The sequence below is a fragment of the Apteryx rowi genome, unplaced genomic scaffold (assembly GCF_003343035.1).
Source record: "Apteryx rowi isolate R43461 unplaced genomic scaffold, aptRow1 scaffold_160, whole genome shotgun sequence".
In the NCBI taxonomy this organism is placed as follows: Eukaryota; Metazoa; Chordata; class Aves; order Apterygiformes; family Apterygidae; genus Apteryx; species Apteryx rowi.
Window position 1 is genome coordinate 144,715 of NW_020447864.1, and position 20,976 is coordinate 165,690.

General features: G+C 42.0%; 1 protein-coding gene across 3 annotated transcripts in view; it reads right to left on the minus strand.

Annotated features, from left to right (window-relative positions):
* Window positions 1-20,976, minus strand: part of DAAM2 (dishevelled associated activator of morphogenesis 2) — a 122,018-nt gene that overhangs the window by 11,742 nt on the left and 89,300 nt on the right. For 2 of the 3 annotated variants that reach the window (XM_026059846.1, XM_026059845.1), the window contains 7 exons: window positions 20,039-20,145; window positions 11,061-11,145; window positions 9,344-9,450; window positions 8,524-8,612; window positions 7,591-7,759; window positions 5,714-5,821; window positions 4,166-4,226 (listed from right to left, as the gene is read on the minus strand). In XM_026059846.1, the coding sequence (XP_025915631.1) occupies window positions 4,166-4,226; window positions 5,714-5,821; window positions 7,591-7,759; window positions 8,524-8,612; window positions 9,344-9,450; window positions 11,061-11,145; window positions 20,039-20,145 (726 nt within the window). The remainder of the gene's footprint in view (window positions 1-4,165; window positions 4,227-5,713; window positions 5,822-7,590; window positions 7,760-8,523; window positions 8,613-9,343; window positions 9,451-11,060; window positions 11,146-20,038; window positions 20,146-20,976) is intronic. The other variant, XM_026059847.1, reaches the window with a different exon arrangement.

Genomic DNA, 20,976 nt, shown 5'->3' on the forward strand with positions numbered 1-20,976 from the left:
ACAATGAAATGGTAATCTGGGACTCATCTTTATCCTCAGCTGCATAATCAGTGGGAACGATAAAGCCATGCTTTCTCTGTAGGAAAACCAGCATGAAACAGCAGCAGCAGGTCAAGTTACAATCTGACCCTGTGTTCCCTTTGGAAAAAAATATTTGTGCGTGTTTTTGTTCTTCTGCATCTCTGCTGGCTGCAATTCCAGTTACAAGCATGTTTGGTGCTCTTTGTTACTGGTCATCAAAATACCAGGTCACAGAGTCAAATGGGTAGGTTTACAATCATCTGCGCTGAGAAACTACTTGGGCTGTGCTCCACACTGCTGATAGGCAAAGAATGACTTTGGCTATCAGCAATCCAAAAATCAGACTTGATGTATCTTCTGGTCTGACATGCATTGGAAAGAGGATGTAGTCATTACAAGGAAAGAGCACAAGGCAGAAAAGTGTCAGGAAAAGAAATGAGCAAGTGGCTGGAGAAATGTAGAAATTAAAGAAGTGTTGCTTCCCCCTGCTTTATGTTACATCCTCCTCTTCCCTGGTTTTCCTAATACATCATCATCTACTATCTTGGGAGCACTACTCAGTTACACTGCTTTGCAGTGAATTGTCTCCATGTTACAATCCTGAATTGGACCTTGCAAGTACAGGAAAAGTCACTTCACATGCTGCTGAGAATAATGGGTATTTTTTTAGCCACTCTCTTCCCATTCTTGTTTATAAGCTAATTTTAGCTGAAAGTTGCTCTGCTCCTCTATCCTCACCCCCAAAGCAGATGAGTATAATAGTTCTGTCATCCTACTTGCACTGTTGAAAGCTATGGCATTTGGGATTGTTACTGGAGAGCAATGTTCTTCAAAGCAAAATTAGGATTTGGTTATCTGCTTTTCAATTTCAAATTCAGTCCTTCCCTGAAGAATAGTTCTTCCAAATTAAAAAAAATCCCACACAAGTAACTGCTATGACTGTTAGCCAGTCCAAGAAAGAAGCCAGAGAATAAGTCCTCTACATCTTCTTGAAATGGTCTATACTAGTCATAAAAGCATAACAGCAGAAGCTAACACTGTCCTTGGTGGGCTGGTCTACTGGTTCACTAGCGAGATGAAAGGATTCGACTGTGGCAGTGGTTTCTCAAGTGGCAGTCATGGTCTCCTTGTTCTGTGAGAGGGCTCCACTGCCAGAGTTTATTTTCTGATTCATAAAAGACCAAGAACTACTTAGATGTCCTGGGAGCATCCTACACAAAGACAATAGCTGCATGCATGTTATGACAAAGGGCTATGTCTTGTTTTTAAAAAGGAGCTGTGAGTCCAGGAAAGCAAAGGGTTAGCCGTACCTTTAAAAGCATCTGACTGTGAAACTATTTTTAGCTTTCTATTCTTAAGGGGCCTTGAAGAAACTTCTCAGTCAGTGGAGCCAAGGCTGTGGTGAGAACACACTGGCCTGGAATCAGGAATCGCACCTTCCCCTCCTCCCCCTTCCACCTGACAATGATCTTCTATTGTTGCTATAGTGCTACTTTTTACATGCCAGAAAACCACGAATTGAGCAAGCAGACTGGGAGGCATTGGCAGCCCCAGCTGATAAATACCATGGCAGGGAGAAGAGTGGGGAGGGAAGATGGTGATTGAATGGGCAGGAGAGCTTACCCATGGAAGCCATGGATGGGAAAGAGAAGGAAAATTGGCTGCAAAGGCGAAAGGGCAAACAACCCAATCACAAAAAAACAAAACAGAAGCAGGTACTCACATTTCAAGAGGGGGAATTGTCTGCCCCCACTGAAACTGGGCCTCTCCAAGTCATGAGCTTCATGTCAGCCTTCCCTTTACAGGTGCTTTTAATTCCCAAATACCACTTGCCATGCATGTGTTGCCATGCAGCAATACCTCTTCCTATTGCTGCCTTCTCCTTTACCCCAACAATCCAGAAATAAGGCTTGGAAGATCTCTTTTCACTCAGGAGGATGACTGGCTAAATAGATGAACTGTTGGAGACAGCCAGATGACCCAGGGGCCAGAAATAGGACACAGAGCCTTTCCTCTACCTTCACAGCCAAACCAAACTCAGGCCAGGTGAAAGGAAAATGAAGTAATCACTCTCTGTTTTATATATGAAGGACAGGAGGGTCCTATTTTAGTTCCTTGAAAGACAGGCAATTATTTCACAGAAACCACTCACCATGATTCCTACCAACTAGTCCCTTTGCCAGCAGTCCTAGTGCAGAGGCCACAAAATGAACAGCAAAGGCAGCAGAGAACATCTGCTAGGATACAAGATGCTTCTCTAGGTTAGCACCAAGGCACTAAGGCAGGGGTCATAGGGGAGGAAGGTATGCATTAAAGCTGCTGTTATTGGTTGTCTTTGCTTGGTATTGCTCACATTGAGACATTCAGTGTCACCAGTCTGGATCTCTCCACTAGCATTAAAGTAATACGATTGGAAAAAAAACAAGCGAAACAAAGCTTCCACCCTGAAGACAGAGGGACACTGAAAAAAATAAAACCCTGGTTGAAAAGGCAAGGAACATCTAAACACAGCAATGATCCTCTTGAATTCCAAAGGCCTTTCTCGATTTTCTTCAGCACCATCCTTACCTCAGTATATCCAATAGACAAGATGTGCCACAACCAAACTGAACTTATGATTTTGTTCCTGTACTTGCAGCTCTTAAGCACAGAAAATGTTTAACTGTGCAGATGATGGGAGACATAAAGAGACAGAGATGACAGAGTAACGTTAGCCTTTAATCTTTACTATCTTTAGTGCTGTGCAAACACTATTTTGTTGTTCCCCACATTAGCCCTTGTGTGGGAGGAAGTATTTATAGTTACCGTTTCACAGAGAGGAGGTAAACAGGTTGAGTTTTTCAAAGCCACACATGTAAGTCAACGGCATAACCAAATTCCTGGCTCCTGCCACTGAACACACTGTCTCACACTGTGCTGTCCTGCCTCAGAAAGCCCAGAATCTTTTCCCAGAAACTAAACCAACAGCATATCTACTGAATTATATGGCAGTTACACTAAAGCCAATAGAAGAAGTTTAGAAAACAGGATCCTTCCTATGAGTTTTCTAACCAACCTACAGCATTGCTGAGATAGAAGTCCATGCAAAATTCAAAAAAACCCCAGGCTTTAAATGAAAAGGGACAATTTTCTCTGGGACTTCTCACTGAGGAATTCAAAGCAGCTCATGTTCAATGTCTTTTTTTTTTCTTTTAAAAAGAAACAAAATGACCCTAGGCAAGGGAGAACTATCTAAAAGTATGTAACTCAGGTTAGTTCATGTATCATTTCATTGTCTCTGCCATACACCTGAAGGAAGCTTTAAATCTAAAGTTCTGTTCTCTCCTCTGGCCTTCCCTAATAAACAGACCATTTGCTCTAGCTCTTGTTATCTAGAGAAGCAAGCTGCCCACTGAATTTTGCCCATTTTGTAGTTGTCCATTGTACAGTTGGTGGTAATGACTAAAGGAAGCTTCCAGGTAGGGGAATCATGGCTGACATAGAAAGTTATGTCTCCGGGGAACACTTAGACCAATACTTCAGTTTTAACTCCTGTGAGTTAAATACACAATACACAAGACTGCATCAATAAACCATTTGTACCGTTCTCTATTTAGATGGAAGGCTCTGCACTAACAAAACACAGATTGAGCAAGGTAGCCCAAGCCCAGCTTAAAACATTTTAATTAATAGCAGGAACAAAGGCCATTGCAGCTTTGTTTGACAGCTCAGCTGCCTCACTTTTAGCTAGTCTAGCTTTTCCTTCATCTTCCCAAGGCATGCTTGGGATAGGTTAGGGTTGTGTGTAATAGTATATTATCTGTTTACAACTACTCTAAGAGCCATGTGAAACACTTGCTCAGCAGCCAGCCAGCCCTCAGTAAGAAAGAAAATGAATTTTATTTTTTTTTGCAGTGCGTGCCATTTGTCCTTTAACTCTCCAGGCTGAGATCAAACAAGATTTTTGTTAGGCTGAAGTCTGCTAAGATCATCAGCAGGAGCGCCCCATGAGAAGCTTGTATTTGTTTTTTCTTGGCTAATACATTGTAGAACAGAATGGAAAGGAGAAAGGAAAGCCCACTTTCTCTTAAGATAGAATATATAGTGCCCCTGATTCTGAGCGAGATATTTTAGTATGGAGCTTTGGAAACCTTCAGATACTTACAGCCTCAACAGCTTTCAATCCGGTCTTTATATTGTTAACTTCCTTCTCCAGCTCTACCAGGCTGCATGAAAGACAGATATGTAGAAGTTAAAACAAAAGGGGCAGTGTTACAGGGGAATACAGGAACTCTGTAGCAGAACAGACCATTGGCCCATCAAGTCTGGTTTCCGGCCTCTGGCATCAGCCACACCAGACGATGAGAAATGAGGGGAAGAAGGTCTGTTAATACTCTGTGCTGCTTTTTGTATGAGATGGAAGATCAGGCAGACCCTGTCTGCCTGTGGTCACAGAAAAGATTGGGATTTTCCTGGGAAGAAGCAGGGGGTTACCCTCAGAACATCTATCCAAGAGTACTAAGATACCAGGCCTGTGAACTGAGCCCAACCCTCCAGCAAGGAGTGTATGCCACATGGCTGGCTTACAATAATTGACTGACTCATAAGCAGGGACCACACCTTCAGCACGCACATTGTGATAGTCTCAGATTAGCCCTGCATGTGATTCTTGAACCATTAGTTAACTATTGAATCCCATTAGCAATACATTTACATGTGATTTTGTCTTCCTCACAGTCCAAACACTGCTGATTTTTTCCAACTGCATTTCTATCTTATGGCAGTCCTTGCAAGCTAACATCATAACTAAGCATTTAACCCTACTGTGCATGTTAACGAATGCTTCCCTAGACCCAAGTGTTGTATTGGATTTCTCCTTGTCATATACAAACAAGACTTTTTTATAGGATTTGCATGAAATGAAACTTTTCACTTCTAGGTAGCCAGTTAGTACTTACTTGTAAGCCAGCAGGCATCTCCCCCAAGTATTTGGTTAGGAGTAGTTTACGTCTCAAAAAACACCACAAGAGCCTTAATAAATGCCTTTAGGTATGAACCTGTATTTATTTTTTACTTGTCTTTCATTAGCTGGAGTAGTGCCCCATACAAAGAACAAAGTCTGGGCAAATAATAAGCAAAGATATTTTTGAGCAGTGGTTTGTAAAGAAAAATGCTAGTATTTGGGGGGACAGCTTGTGTATTCGTTTTCCACACACATTTATGGAAATGGAAAAAATTATCACTGAAATTTGTGCAGAAAGTATGATGCTTTCCAAATTTCTGTGCACAACTCATTTGTGCAAAAGTTTGAATGATCTTCTTGAAAATGGCCTACTATAGCCTCTGTGCCTAACTGACTCTGGCTTAGAAACAAACTTTCAATTATCCAGAAAAAATAGCACACAACTTAGATGACCAACCACAGAGTATGGTGAGTGAGTTGCAAATAATGACCAGCCTAGTTACAATATCTGATTCAGAAATAAAGTACATACGGATATATCTAAGTAAAGCAGTCAATTTAGTTACCTAAATGATTTTGGACTAAAATTTTCTGCTGATGTACATCAGAATAATGTCAAGGATGTCAGCAAAGGCATTCCAGGTGCCCCAGCTGAAGGGCTGGCCATGAGTTTGGGACACAGAAATTTAAAACTAACAACCAAATAAGTTAACATAAATCATTGGGAACAAGCAATAGCACTGCACTTACTTGACTTTTGCTGCTTCTGGAAGATGCTGCAACTCAGACTGAATATCTAAGATATCTGGGTAATTCTTCTCAAAGATCATAATTAAGTAGTGTAACAGTGTAATGTTCCTAAAACAAAGAAGGAAGAAATGAGAGAAGGAAGATGGTGGTGAGAAGGAAAAGGAAGGTGGGAGGAGTGAAAAATATTTGGGTAGGAAATGTGCTTGAGTGAACAAAACAAACAATAGATCAGCAGTTAGTAGCTCTGTCACGGAAAGAAAAGTATTACAGACTAAAATGAATTAGCCCTTTATGAGCCATCCTTCCTAAAACCTCAAGGGATATTTCACACTGCCTTGCTTTATTCGGGAAGCACCAGCATGCTTCCTTCCGTTTGCATAGATGGTGTAACAGAAAAGAAAACTGCATATCACAGTATACTAATTTGTCCCCAAACATTTTAGAGAATAAACAATTAATAGTAGTAAAGTGTCATTAGGAAGAAGTGAGGTGCTGTCAGAGATGATGTGGAATAAAATGAAGAGTTAATGAAAAAGAGGAAAAGGTTTTTGAAGACTGAAGAAACTGCAAAGAAAGATTCCTATATTAAGAGTGACACAGCCATACTTAAAGACTCAAGCCCACTACTACAAAAGAAATGGCAGCTCATGTAGGACTGGAAAGAAATGAGATTCAGGAGAGATGCAGGATTAGGCTTGAGAAGATTTTTAAAGGTAAATGGTGAATTTCGCATGTGGAGAGAACAGCCAGCCAGAATGGCTACTTCAGATAGGTATTACGTGGCTAACTGACATGCAAGACAGCAGATAGCCACTGCTTCATACAGACCAGGCACTGGGAGTTGAGACCTGGAGAGAGCACAGAGTTCGCAGAGGACATTTAATATATGGAGAGTCAAGCCAAACAACATTAAGGCAAAAAACTGTTCAACAGTAGCTACACAAGGATTAGCTTCAGAATATGGAAAGGACATCACTTGTTAAAACAGAGCTCTGTTAGTTCAAACTCTATTAGGTAGAGATGAATTTCCTATAGCTTTTTACTGCCATTATTCTGTTACAGTCTGAAGTCATTTCACCACAACTGTGGTCTCTGCAGGTCTCACAAGGCAAGGAAGGTGTGAGTTAGTAAGAACCAGCATAGGAGATATCCAGGGAAAAATCTGTAGTGCTGCTGGACCCCTAAGGTGGCATTCTCTCCCTAGTCACAGCTAGATCAATTTTCAGAACCAGCATGGGGATACAGGGCAAAACATGCAGTGTAACACTATGAATGCCTACAGCCCATGTCCATAAGTAGTAAGCACCACAACCCAACAACAGCTATTTTCCTTAACTGCCCTAGAAACAACCAAGCCCAGCTTCTCTGAGCTATGCCCTGGCCCTTGTGGTCCAATGTCAGTGTACGTAGAGCTAGTTTACAACCCTCCCGTCTGAGAAATATATGCCATGTTTTTTACAGGAGATGTATAACTGTGGTTTGAGTTTTCTGTACTCTGCTTTTTGCAAAACCATGGCCATAAAACATTGGTATAAAGGGCAAATTCCATAGAAAGCCTCCTCTTCCCCTCCAACTTCAATTCATTTATTTGTGAAATACTACATTATGTCATCTTTGTACAGTGTTGCAGAAACACAATCCAACAACAGATGTGCATTATCCAAAGAAATGGCAGAATGTGTGTGCTGTGTTAATAGCTGGTCTTAAGTGCTCCAGGATCTTTTAGAGTGAAAAGCACTACTTAAATGCCAAGTGAGACATTATTTTAAATGTTCTCCAGAGTTATTAAAAAAAAAACAACAAAAAAACCCTCACTTTCATCACCATGATAAGAGATGCAGCACAGTAACTTACTCATTTAGGGCCTTCCAACCTACCTGTCTATGCTGGATTTGGTGTCTGCAATTTTGTTCAGGCTGGAGACTTTGAAGCCATATGCACTTCCCCTTTGGCCCTTGTTCATATAATTGCCAAAGGCCAGAACCACCTCCAGGAGTTGCTTCAAACGCTTGCTGCGGATAAGTTCTTTGGATGCCAGAAGAATGGCTTGAAAAGATTAAAAACGGATAGGTAATTGCGCAGTGGCCTTTCTGAATGTACTTGGGCCCAAGATTTGAAATACTCTAAAATGCTGCTGCTGACCAGCACATGTTCCAATTCAGACTGTCCAAGCACTGTCCTCCCACTATCCACATGCCCAGACCAGATGGAAAGAAGGGAGGAAGGCACACTGCATTTAACATGTAGGATGTCCTCCTGAACCCAGAAGCTGGGCTGTTCTCCTAGATCTCCACTCTAGAAACATAGCCAGTGTGAACAGGGGGAAGGCTTAAGCTCATCTGAAAATGCAGAGTAGAACACACTCACTTCCTTTCTGCAATAACCAAGGATGCTGCACAAAAATCATGCTTCTTTCCTTGTAAGTAACACATTTACAGAATACCACTGTCCTCAAGCATCTGTCATATCTGCCCCAAGGGAAAGGAAGGTACAAGGACTGAGGGTGAGAAGGGATGTCCGATCTGCACAGAAAGACCATAAATGTTTTTGGCAGCTCAGCACTATTGGATAGCACACTGTCACATCTGTCAGGTCACATTTACAGTGTAACAACCATGACATTCACTTTATTAAGCCAACAGGTGTAACAACAGTGTCAGACAGAATTTGTTTTGCAGCATATGACATGTCTTGGACTCACTGGCTCTGCAAACAGAGCATGCTGCTGTAACAGCACTTTCTTTGAAGATAAGGCTCTTTTGACATGTCTTGTCCCTTTAACCAAATCCTAGCACAGGCTTTAACCATACCTTCTACTTTTGGCTTTGCCTCTGCTAGCCTCTCTGGAAACTTCTTCTTAAAGAATAATGCTTGCAGCCGCTGCTGATAATGGTCGATCCTACACAAAAGGGAAAGGAAAGCCAACACTGAACTTGAACCATCTTTTGAAGCACAGGGCCAGCGTGTTGTCTACACAATCTAACTGTTGGATGCTGAGTCCTGCAAGACCAATGCATGACGTTACAGACATAGTTCCAACATCTAATGCTTCTTAATCAACATTGTTATGAAAATGGAGACCTCAAATATGTTTTGAACACAACTGAAGAGTGGCTGGAAGAATTCCTGTTACTCTCAAAATATGATATTCATGGGAGATGTCAGCTGAGGAAAATGCATCTCAGTTTGTAGAACAAGGTGTTAAGTCATGATCAGTCAGGAGCTGTAACAAGGGTGGAACAAGGAAAAGGAGCAGATGATGAAGAGATGGGACAGCTGGATGGAAAAAGGGATCTATACAAAATCCCAGGCCCCGGCTATTCTACACCTGATAGTTGGATCTGAAATCCTTTTTGTGTGAACAAGGTTAAACAGAGGAGGCAGATGTCTGCTTGTCAACAAGGGACTGTCCCTAAATGACAGCAGGGAGAGTGCTTATCACCAAGAAAAAGTTTGTGTAATGAACTGAAACATTTGTAACACTGTGGGCTTCTGGCAAATGAAGGATATAACACTGGCCCACAATCCCTTACACATTTCCCCTTAGGGTCAGATGATCCATTTTCAATAACAATTGCAGATGCTTCCAAGAAGCCCCCAGTGCAATTTCCCATAATGTTTCAAACAGACCTGCTCATTTCAAAGAGGAAACGATCTGCCCGGGCCATGCGCTCAATTTCATGTTTATGCTCCTCCAAGAGGTCAGTATCACTCTTTTCAGGAACGAACTTCAGCAGCTAGAATGGCAGACACAAACCAAATACCACCATGAGAGATTGAGGGAAAGGAAGAGAGGGAAAGAAAGGGACAAAGTGTGGTGGGGAGAGAGAGCGAGTGAGCGCACGCGTGCACCAGAGAGAGAGAGACGTCAAATTTCTATGCTACCACAGAGAAGCATTACTTTGATTCAGCCACATGACTGCAACTTCAAAGAAATGCAGCTGTGGCTACAAAAGTGACCTTGTTTAAACCTTTCCTTGCTGTTCTGTCTTTATTCTCCCTCAATGACCCCATTAGATGCATTTTTAATTCCAAGGGGGAATTTCCAATTTTTAAATTCTAAATGCTAAATGCTACTCCAACTTAACCCAAGGGGAAATACAGAAAGAACTTCGATTCCCACAGCATTATTTGGAGTTTAGACTGGTGCAAATAAGAGCAGGATGTGTCCCAGTCAGTGGAGAGTACCCATCGTGCCTATCCTAGAGTACACACAAAGCCTCATCTATCTCTCTCTTGGGTCTGCCCTGCTCTGCAGAAACAATAAACAATAACCAAACTACTGGATGTGTGTCTGACACTGGCTGCTATTCATGTGCTGACCTTAAAAGCTCGTACTTTGACAGATTTTTGACATATCTGGTGGTAGTTGTCCTTCAGTCTGGTTATAAATATTGCCATGCATAGAGCCTCAGCCCACACCACAAGAAGAAAACTGCCTGCAAGGCATACCAAACACTTTGCCTGCTTTTCACCACTACTTTAGTATTTTAACCTACCCCCCAAAAATGTGATATTCAAAGGTGTGGAATATCAGAAGCTTGCAGCGACTTCTAGAGCAGTCATGGGCATTCAGCTAATGTGACAAGTGGGCCAAAAATTTCCAAAATGAAAAAGTTTTTTGTACATGATTAATACTATGACTGCACACAAAAAAAAAGAATCACATTTGTCAGGGAGTTTAGAATTATAATGTTTTGCCCACTTTTAAGGAATTTTAGCATATGCATCTTTGGTTAAAGTATCATCTTTTACCCTCTGTAAATGGAGGAAATTGGGCAGTGGTGGTTTAATTGCTTTTTCCCCCCACAAGCTACACAGTGAACTAACTGCAGCAAACAATTCCCCAACTCCCATTCTAACCAATCTAGTTAGAATAGGAGTCCTAATCTAGGTCCTGCTCTAACCGTAACCATTGACCTACATTGCCTGGTTCATGACATTTCCCAAAGGAAAACCTGGGTGGGGACAGCAAGGGAGATTTTAAAAAAACAGCAGTATAAAGAAGAGGTGGGAAAGTTATGGGAAAGTCACAAAAAGAAAGGACATGAAAGAAAAACCCACACCAATTACAATCATGCGTATTTTGCATCAGGAAAAGCACACTATTACGAAATCCAAAAGCCCAAGGGATCAAATTCAACCTGATACAAACAGAGTTATATGAGGGAGGTATTTGACACACTGGGAAAAATACTTTTCTCATGCTCCACTGCACAGCTCCACTGACATGACAGGGCCATGTTCAGATCTGCAGACATACTAGCACAGTGAGTACAGACATCCACCTGCTTTTGGTGGAAAAAAAAATTATTTATAAAGTATAGCTGACTGTAATCTTTCTCACCTGCTCAAGCATATCTTTGGCCAGGTCTTCTTGTTCATCCATCTTCAAGATTGCCTGTCTGATTTCTTCATTAGACAGCTTCAGCCTTTCAACAGTATCAATATTGGTCCATTAGTGCAAAACTTAAGTGACCCTGACAATTCAGACAATAGAAGGCCTGAAAAGCTGCACTAAAAACATCATGAAAGAGCCACAGGAAGCTCCAATATGATGCTGCTATTCTAGAGTACTCAGCAAGATGATCTAATCAGTTCCAAGGCAGAGATTTTGTAGATCATGACTTTTATTTTCCTCAATTAATCAAACACACATCTAAAAATAGATAGTGATTAACAATGATCAGCTCCTCACAGATCAAAAATGATAGATAGCTCAACTTCCCTCATATCACATACCTTCTTCATGAAGTTCTTTTACTACTGCTAAAACCCCTCAAATCTATATGGCTTTTTAGTGACTGTGGGCCCAAGTTACACCTCTGCTTGTGAATATTACAGGATCTCCAAGGATAACAAGTAATGGCACTGATCCTTCCATTTCGGATCTGAGAAAAGAGGTTTTTTGAGAAGACTGGTTGTGCTTGGTAAGTTCATTCTGCCAGCACTCACAGCTGAAAAAGGAACTGACACCATAGACATATCCAAGTAGCAAATGGCTTGCTTCATATTACCTCTTAGCCCTGCCAGCCACTGAAAACAAGTGCTTGTTAGTATTATCGGAGGTATTAAAATTATCCATTCCTTCCCACCTATTCTTGCTTCTCTCTGTGTGTGTTACATGGCAATGTGCAATGAGTGGGGGTAATCAGTTACTACAAAACAGGAAAACAATGAAAAAAACCTCGAGGTCACCACTGGAAACCCAACACAGACCAGAAGCAATCAAAATTTCTTATCATCAAGAGATTGTTTGATAGATTAGCTGAAATGAACTTGCTGGTTCTCAGTGCAGGTGTCAGTGAATAAACCTGCAAGTGACAAATTCCACTCTCGCCCTCCTCAACCCATGACACCCTCATTAATCATTCTAGCAGAGAAGGGGAGAACTGAATGAACCATAAGGAAAGGGCCATCCATAAGAAAATCTTAATTTGGGGACTGAAGCAGGGAAGTGTCAAAAGAAATATTTGCAGAGTGAAGTCTTCAGTCTCCATGGACTTTCTACAATCAATATAATTAATTAACAGCAGAAAGGGAAAATGCAAATACAAATGAGAGACAGGCAGATGCATGAGCCAGAAAGTTTTTGTCTTCAGTGCTAAGAAATTCCATGTTGAAATTTCACATTGCTATTGCCATTTGGATAGAATCACATTTTTGGAACTACGTAAAAGCAAAAGTAAGAGCTTTATTTTTACAGACAGGAAATATTACTAAATTTGAGAAACTTAAAACATTCTAATATTGCCCAATATAACCAACAGCTGGAAACTAAAATATGAATCAGCAGACATTCAAAAGCTTTTAAATATGACACCTTTTAACTAATTGCAGTCACTGTTGCTAGCTTGTCATCTTGTCTGCTTTTGACAAGGAGGGCTAACTGATACCAGCTAAGATAAGGCTACTGAATTTCCAGAAAAGCTACATAATTGAGCCATGTTTGGACAGGATGGAAAGATTAGAAGTTTTGCAATGAAAAGCTGGAAACTTTTTACTTTAGGTCATCAGTTTGACTCAAGCTCAGTACAACAAAACTCAATTCATGGGTTTCTGCATAGAGCTCTACAGCCTCAGTCAGAAAAACTAAGAGTTTCTTCTGCCTTTAAGAAGCATGAATTGTAAAGTCCATGGTTGCGTGACCTTGAGCTGATCAAACCCTGTTACTACATGATGACTGAAGAACATTTTGGTGGGTGTGGGCCTGGCTTCTAGCAGACACACATACAGATGCCCAGACAATTTGGTGCCTGCAGTTTTGCAACTGTTAGGTCTTTTTCTTTCCCTTTAGACTGCACCTTTACATTTTCCAGAATCCAGCCTCCACATAAGGGATATGTCTTGTGACACAGGTGCTATAGTCTGTCAGAGGAGACAGAATGAGCCAACCCATGAACATGATTTTTTTGTTGTTGCTACTTTCATTGAAGATAAAAATATTAGGGTGAGTTTCATGTTTTTCCATGCATACAACTCAAGCAACTATTACACTGACCATCCCTTCAGATGGTGCAAGTTACTCTGTGTGTGTTTGGGGATGCAGGGGGAGGGGGCAGTGAACAGGACCATATATACACATTTGAGGTATGTCAACAGGACAGAAGGGGTAGCTCACATTATTGCTAATCTTGTTATTCTGTCCAGGAGCCTGAGGACTTCAGATTGCCAAGGTCCTCCTGTTTGGTGCAATTCATCAGCACTAAACACACTTGAAAACATCTTCTGTTCAAAAATAATTAAGAGTCCAGAGGACAGATAGTTACACAAACGCTTTGATTTCTTGGATGAGTCTGTGCCCTGCCATCAGCAGAAAAACATCTGGCTGGAATGGCTTAGCCCACAGAAAAGAGAAGCACAAAGCTTACCAGCCCCCTGCAGATAGGCAGTTTGACTTAGTCACTTACATGCCTGTAATGGGGTCATGGTGCCTGCAGGTGTGCATCCTAGACTATTACCAATTCAATTATGAGTACAGAACGATTTACAGCAAGTCAAGCTTATTCCTCTAAAGTGAATTTGTTCCTCTACTGGGGCAGGATGTGTTTCACAAGTTGTAAGCATCAACAGTACAAAACAGGGATCTTCTCAGTTAAAAGCTGGCTGAATGAATGGCCAAAGACTTGTTAATCAAGTGATTCTTACTGTGTTTTCAAAACTCATGCCCAGCATGCAGTAGATCTTAAAGATGGCCAGTGGTAATGTGAAACAGATGTGCTATTTTTAAACAGAAACCAGTGAACTGATTAAAGACGAAACTAAAGCAGATGGGTAAAATCTTTCCATTTAGAACTGAATAGAGGCATCTCCCAGAGCCTAAAGCTGGTATGAGACAGACAGCAAATTAAAGTGGAATTATGGCCTCAAAACTGACACTACAGAAATTTCATCTCAGTATCTACTAGAAAGATTGCATTGACTTTCTTACAAGTTATGCAGATCTACGCACTCTTTCTCCCGCTGCCAGAGACAATCCAGTTCAGGACAGCATACAATTCAAGCTGTACTCTGCTTCACACTTCCCCAAATTACGGATCCTGGCATCAGAACTCAGGAAGTAAACGTGACCAGAAGAAAACACAGTGCCCTTTCCTCAACTGCAGCACATTCATTCATAGCACAGATATTGACAGTGGTTTTTTTTTGCAGCAGCTTGACACTGGTCAGATGTGGGGGAAAAAGGACCTTTACTGAAAATACTCCCTCCTTCTCCCCTTACCCATACATCTGTTGGCAGTCTACGGAAGCCCAACTGCTTGAGTCATCTTCAAGCAATGCTGAAGCTCAACAACTATCAAATAACTTCTGATGGGGTACTTACCCTGCCTCCCTCTATCCCCTCTGGCTTCATAAATAATCTCTATTGACTCTGCAGAGTAATTCTTCACTAATCTCCCCAGGACACCTCGGCTGATTTAACACCAGCTTCACTTGCAGACATCAAGTGCTTTATTGTTTCGTCCTCTTGGAGGAAGCCAGTAGCCTGACTCTGAAAATGCCTGGGAGACATGTTGCAGTTTTGCATCAACTTCCTTTACAGACATCCAGTGCTCACTCATTTTTCCTCCTTAAAGATAGCCATTGATTTAAGTCACAGCACCTTCCCCCTTCAACCCCCCTCTCATGGATCAACACAGAAAACTCATCACTCATTAACCATCTCCTTTTGTAACAGAAAAAGTGAGTCACTTCATGGACTTGTTCCCTGGATCTTGCTTAGCTTTTGAGAAAGTGTGGTTGCATGCTACCAGAGAACCCTGAATTCAAACATAGCTACATTAATCTCTCTTACGAAAGGGATCAGATTCCCCTTCTTCCTTTTACCTTGGAGAAGGGAACTGATTATCATCTATCAAGACCATTTTCCTTTTCAAAGTGAACTGAACCACTTCCAAAAGATGCTAGAGGTAGTAGCTGTGACAGTGAGACATTGACTGTTTGGAGAAAGAGAAGCAGGGAAATAGCCTTCACCCTTCCCTCACATGTGCGCATGCCCCCCCCCCACACACACACGTGTGCGCGCACGCGCACACACACACTTCTCATCCACACTTAGCTGCATCATAAGGCTAGTTTCCATGGCTCATTCAAATCTTAGCTTTTATTGACTGCAGATTTCTCCATCTTCACAGGCTCCCAGCCAATTCACTCCCAAACTCAGCGACTGGACATAAACCTTCTCTAATTCCTGAACTCTCCTAAAGTTCTGTACAACAACTGCCAAGCTGCAGGCAGACATTAAATAACTACATTTTAGGAATACTCACTGTTGCTACCCCATAAAGGCAGGAAAAGGAGATCTCTCTAAACTCTTAGAAGTGTTCAAGAATGTCAAGCTGGTCTAACTGCAAATTCACCCACAAGACAAAAATACAGTCACTCTCTTCACATTCTCTTATCTCAGCTGCTTATCTTGTCAGTGGAGAAGAGAGACAATGCCCTAACCTTTGATGAAAATAGCTGGAACATTTTACCAGGTATGTCTTGCCCCACTATATCAACATGCTGGGCAAAACCCCACCACTTCATTATGAAAGTATTCTGCCAAATGCATAAAGAAACAGGCTTTTCTTTTACTCCTTCAGAGAAAGCTTACAAGTGACCAAGCTACTCTGCATCCAAATGCTCACACTGTCCCATCAAGGAGGATCTGAGAATGGCCAACTTCCCAAGCCAAGCAGAGCAAAGCAGGACCAAATTTGGGAACCCCCAAATTACAGTTCCAAGCTGATGAGGCAATGCTTTGTCCTTTATTGCATATAGGGCTCAGTCCCATTTACAAGTTGCTTATTGTGATCTAAGACAGGACAGCACTGGCTAATATGTTCAGTTTAAACCTGGGGTTTATCATACTCTAAATAGCAGGTAAAGACAACTATCATTGGCCTTAACTTACAGGGGGGAAAAAAAGAAAATCCCTCCAGGAAACCAGGAGGCAGCGCTTATTGCCTGGTGTTTTTCAAGACAGCACACTGAAGAACTGAACTGCCAACCCCAGTGAATTGTTTCTGTATCAAGATATGATCTGTATCCCTAGTTAGCATACTACTTGGAATCTACCTTCAAATAAAGGTGAACACTGTATCACCATGTGACAGAAAGGCACACAGGGATTTGGGGTCAGGCAGAAGCAGCACAGAGAGATTGGTATTGGCTGAATAGCTTGTACCCTAAAGGTCTGGACTGAAACGGTTTAGCAGCACCGAGGTGGCAGAGTTATGTGAGAAAATGCCCTTTTGCATCTTAGTTGAAAATGCTGCACTACTCCCTTCTCCCTTATTGATAGATGCCTGAAGTCACAAACACTGATAAAGACGCCTGCTAAGCCTGATTCTCAGTATCTAACCACTGTCATATTCACATTTAAAACTCTTTTTGTGTAGTCAAATTCTGCCTTCTGCTAGTACTGTTTTTATAACATTTTGCCAGCACTCACTTTCCAGTTCTTGAGAGGGTTACTGCTGACCAGCTGGGCCACAGCAGTAACAAACACATCTCAGAACAACTCTGACATAATGATTTTGCCAGGATCTTAGCAAAGTGACTTGCTCAAGAAAGTGCCACAAGTATGTGTTCAGCCTTCTGAATAACACTACCTCTCCAGAGCAATTCACAGAGCAAGACAAGAGGTACATATCTTGGGCTCGAGATAGTGTAAAGATATGGTACAACAAAAATACTAGAGCAGCAAAAATACTACCCATTACTTAAGTAATGGACCAAGAGAGAAGCCATACTGGTGAGAGAGATCAGAGAAATTTCCAGCTGAGAGGTGAAAGCAGGGAAGCACAGGGATCTGGAAAAGCTCTTCCAGACCATATAAGTCTGACAGTAAATCTTCAGCCTGCTGGAAACTGAAGACATCAGGAAAGTCATGAGGGATAGCAATTTTCCGATGTGACAAAAATAAGTACATGTTGGAAACACCATTAAGAAAGCCAAACTTGAGACTGGTGGAAGCCTGGACTCACCACAGAGAGATGGTTCCATGTCCTAGTTGAATTATGGCCTGCTGGAAATACTGTGAGATTAACTGATCTCAAGCCCGTTTGAACGTTTTACAGTTGGGCTATGGGACAGAGCTGGGTTCTGGATCCATCAGACTCCATAAAACAAGGACAATTACATCCTCCCACTGCAGGAAAACTAAGAGATATGGCTATCAAGTAGCTGAAAGAGAGCTTTTACAAAAATAGAGATGAGAATACGGAGGAAGGCTTACAAATCTGTTAACTGTCAGCAAAAATCAGCTAACAATTCAATTTTCATCTCTTTTCAGTCCACCATTCTCCAGTCTCTCTGTGAAAGAAAGCAAAAGACATCTATTTCTCACTCTAGTTAGGTTTTGGCTTGTTGGACCATATGAAATATGAGCTCTGCCTGACCCCTTCTAACACAGTGTTAGTAAAACAAAAACATTCGAGTAGTGGAGGGAAAGAAAACCCAACCCATGCAGCTATTTTACTTTAAAGGACACGACAGTTTAGTGTAAACAAAGGGGGAATAAACTACAGGGATATAAGCACAGTAAGAGTCAATTGGAAACAGCTGTTGGCAGATATCGTGGCAACCTGAAAGATGGGCTGCAGCTCAGAATTGCACAAATTCTCTTTGTTTGTCACCACTTTTAAATCTCTTCTCACTGCATGTATGTGCACACCCTCATGCATACATGTGTAAGGTGCACTGTAGGAGCAGCAGGGGCATGGCAGCAGCCAGGAATCACTTGGCTGGGAGTCTCTCCCCCTCAGGAAAGGAAAACAAATGCTAAGAAGGAAGAAGCAGGGTTATGAAAGAAACTGCAAAGGGGTCATAATATCCTTTCAATTATCATCTGCAGCCAATCCCCCCAATTGCTAGCTTTAATGACAGATCTATAAAAACACAATGAGCAGAACAAGGCATGAATTTAGAGGTGCCATTTTAGTTTCCAAAGATTTTTGCTCTTCTAGTTGCCTGTAGATGGAGGTTTGGGGAGGAGTAGCAATCCTAGGTGAAGCTGTAAGATGTTTCTGACATCCTGGGCCTTAACACTGTCCATTCCAAACATTAAATGATCTAAGCCAGTGACAGCCTTGGTGACAGGCATTTCCCATAGCATAGCACAGTAAAGTTAACAGGGCACAATACAAACTTGTGGGCTCCTTAGGGACAGTGAGTTCAGTCTCCAAGACCATTCATCATTCATGCTAGACGTGCTAACAATAAGATCAGGACATTTCTCGCTGGAGAAGCTGACAGTCATGAAACAATTTTTCATATCTGGTTTGAGTCCAGACTAGCAAGTTGAGGTGGGCTGGCTTGGTGGCAGACCTGGAGTGAGCACATCCTGTACACCTTGGAGTGCTAAATTTATGCTTCAAGGCCATTTTGCTAAAGACAGCAGAATGGAATACAAACCCCAGAGACTGTCCTCTCCCTCTCACCTTTTAGAGAGGATTCCTCTCAGGTAAGAATAAGCCAGACTTGCAAGGCAGAAGAGGTGAACAGTGGAAAGACATGTACTGCTGCTGCCCACACTGCTCGTTTCGGGGATAGAAGGTGCTTAAAAATAAAAATGTAGTATCATACCAAAACATGGGTCACCTCCCTGGATCCTCCTCAGTGCAGCCACCCACACACATTACATTGTCACTCTAGGAAATGTTCCATGTGCTTACATGAGTTAATCTGAACCTCAGACACACTTTAGCAGGTCTGTCAAACAGCATGAAAATCCTGTTGCTCCTATACCTCCCCCCTCCCTGTGCCCCAGCCTGCAGTCAGCTGCCAACACCAGCAAAGACACACAATAGGCAACTACTGCAGAGACAGAAATGTAAACCTTCCCCTATAGCTGGTTTAGATGGGGCGGGGGGTCCTGCTGACATGCAGGCTAATGCCGCATAAGTAGCATAATGAGAGCCTCCATGGGTTTCACTAAGCAATGGAAAGAACTCATTCCAGTCCTGGTGGTCTGGCTGCAGCTTTGCTTTTAACCATTAGTTTGCTAAGGCAGACAAGCAATCATATCCATATGAACCTGCATTTTCTGCTGATCAATGAAACAGTTTTCTTGCTCAGTATCACAACAGCTTTCCCAGTATCTCTCTCCAGCCCTGCTGTTGTCATTCCTCTGGCAGGAAAGGCAACCTTCTCTGGCAGATCAGTGCCTGGGCAGATCTGCTGTACAGTGACATATATCCAGCCACGCCCTCATGTTGGTAGAAAGGCATGAAAAGCATGCAGAGGGCACTGATGTCACAGCATTTGAAGACATAAGGGTGATTGCAGGAGCATGCAAAGGTATCTTCTGGCTTCCAAAACCTAACTTATAAATACAAGACATAATTCTTGAGAATCTCTTACATTTACCACCTTTCTCATTAATAGTCGAAAATGCCAAAGATTAACTCCACTCTCAGCTCTGCTCTATCCCAGGGAGATGCTCAGAGGAACATTTAGAAAAACAGACAGAACAGAGCCAAATGACATACACAGAGCATGGGGGAACACATCACTTAGAGGGAAGTGGCAGCACTGCCAACTAGCTGCTTTCATCTGCCTAGGAGTACTGACAGGTTTTTGATCATGAGTGTCTTTAGATATTCCTGGTTTTCATGTCTGCCTGTTCAATGTACAAAATATGTGTATGTGTGTACTGACTGAGCTAACCTTCACAGAGGTAGGTGCTTTTATGACACTGCAAGAGAGGTATCTCTGAATCTCTGCACAGGTATTAGCCAGCAGATCTAAGCGAGAAAATGAACATGTTCACCTTTTTAAGTCTTGCCTCTACATTAACCACAGCATACACTGTGAGCTAAGGCTTTGCACACTTACTTGGAAAGGAGAATGACACAATTCTGGGCCCTCCGGCCATCAATCACAGAAAGCTCTTTCACCTTTCGTGTGGAGAGGTAAAGGTCTTCTGTTGAACCCATCTCTTTCTGCATATAATTCAAAAGCGGGGGGAAAACAATCAGTATCATGTTTTTCCTTATCTACTCACCCAACACCGATACACTGAGTGTAATGGACAAAAAAGCCATCCCGACTTGATAGGAAAATCCACCCACATGGCAAGAAAAGGAGACAAGGAAGACAGAAAACACATAGGCAGATCCTGTATTACTAGACAAATAGAAGCCATTCATTACCACCTGTAAGATCATCTTGGTTTGCAAATACTGGACTTGATCCCGATCTGTTGAACTCACTTCACTAACAGTTATGTGAGTGTAAAACTGGCATGACAGAAAAACTGGGCACATTATGGTAGAGCCCACTGATGTCACAGGACATCGCTTAGCAGATGCTTCCTATGGCGGTTACACGGCATTCTTGAAAGGTTGCAGCCCACTCAGGAAAAACCCTTCTATCATCTCTTAAGGCTGTCACTGGAGCATGGACCAGTCAAATGTCAAATCCACATCATATGAAAGGCGTAAATAGTAGGGCAAGATGGCATTCATCTTATCACATGTAGCTTACTAAATGGTCAACACCTATATCTGAACTAGGCTCCCCTTTTAAAGCCAAATTATTATCATTAATCATAGAGAAGTAACTCTTTTTCAAAGGGATCGGTAAGTTCCCACTGCCAAACTCATCACCTGGAAAAACTCTAGAAAGAAGAATTCGGCACAGCACATGGAGAGAAAATAACTGCAGATCCACTCAGATCATCCAGGAGTCTCTGTCTCCTTGTCCTGCCTACACACCAAAGTCACAGGTCTTGCTGCACTTCCAGAGATTGGCTTTCTGTACTTACTTCAAGT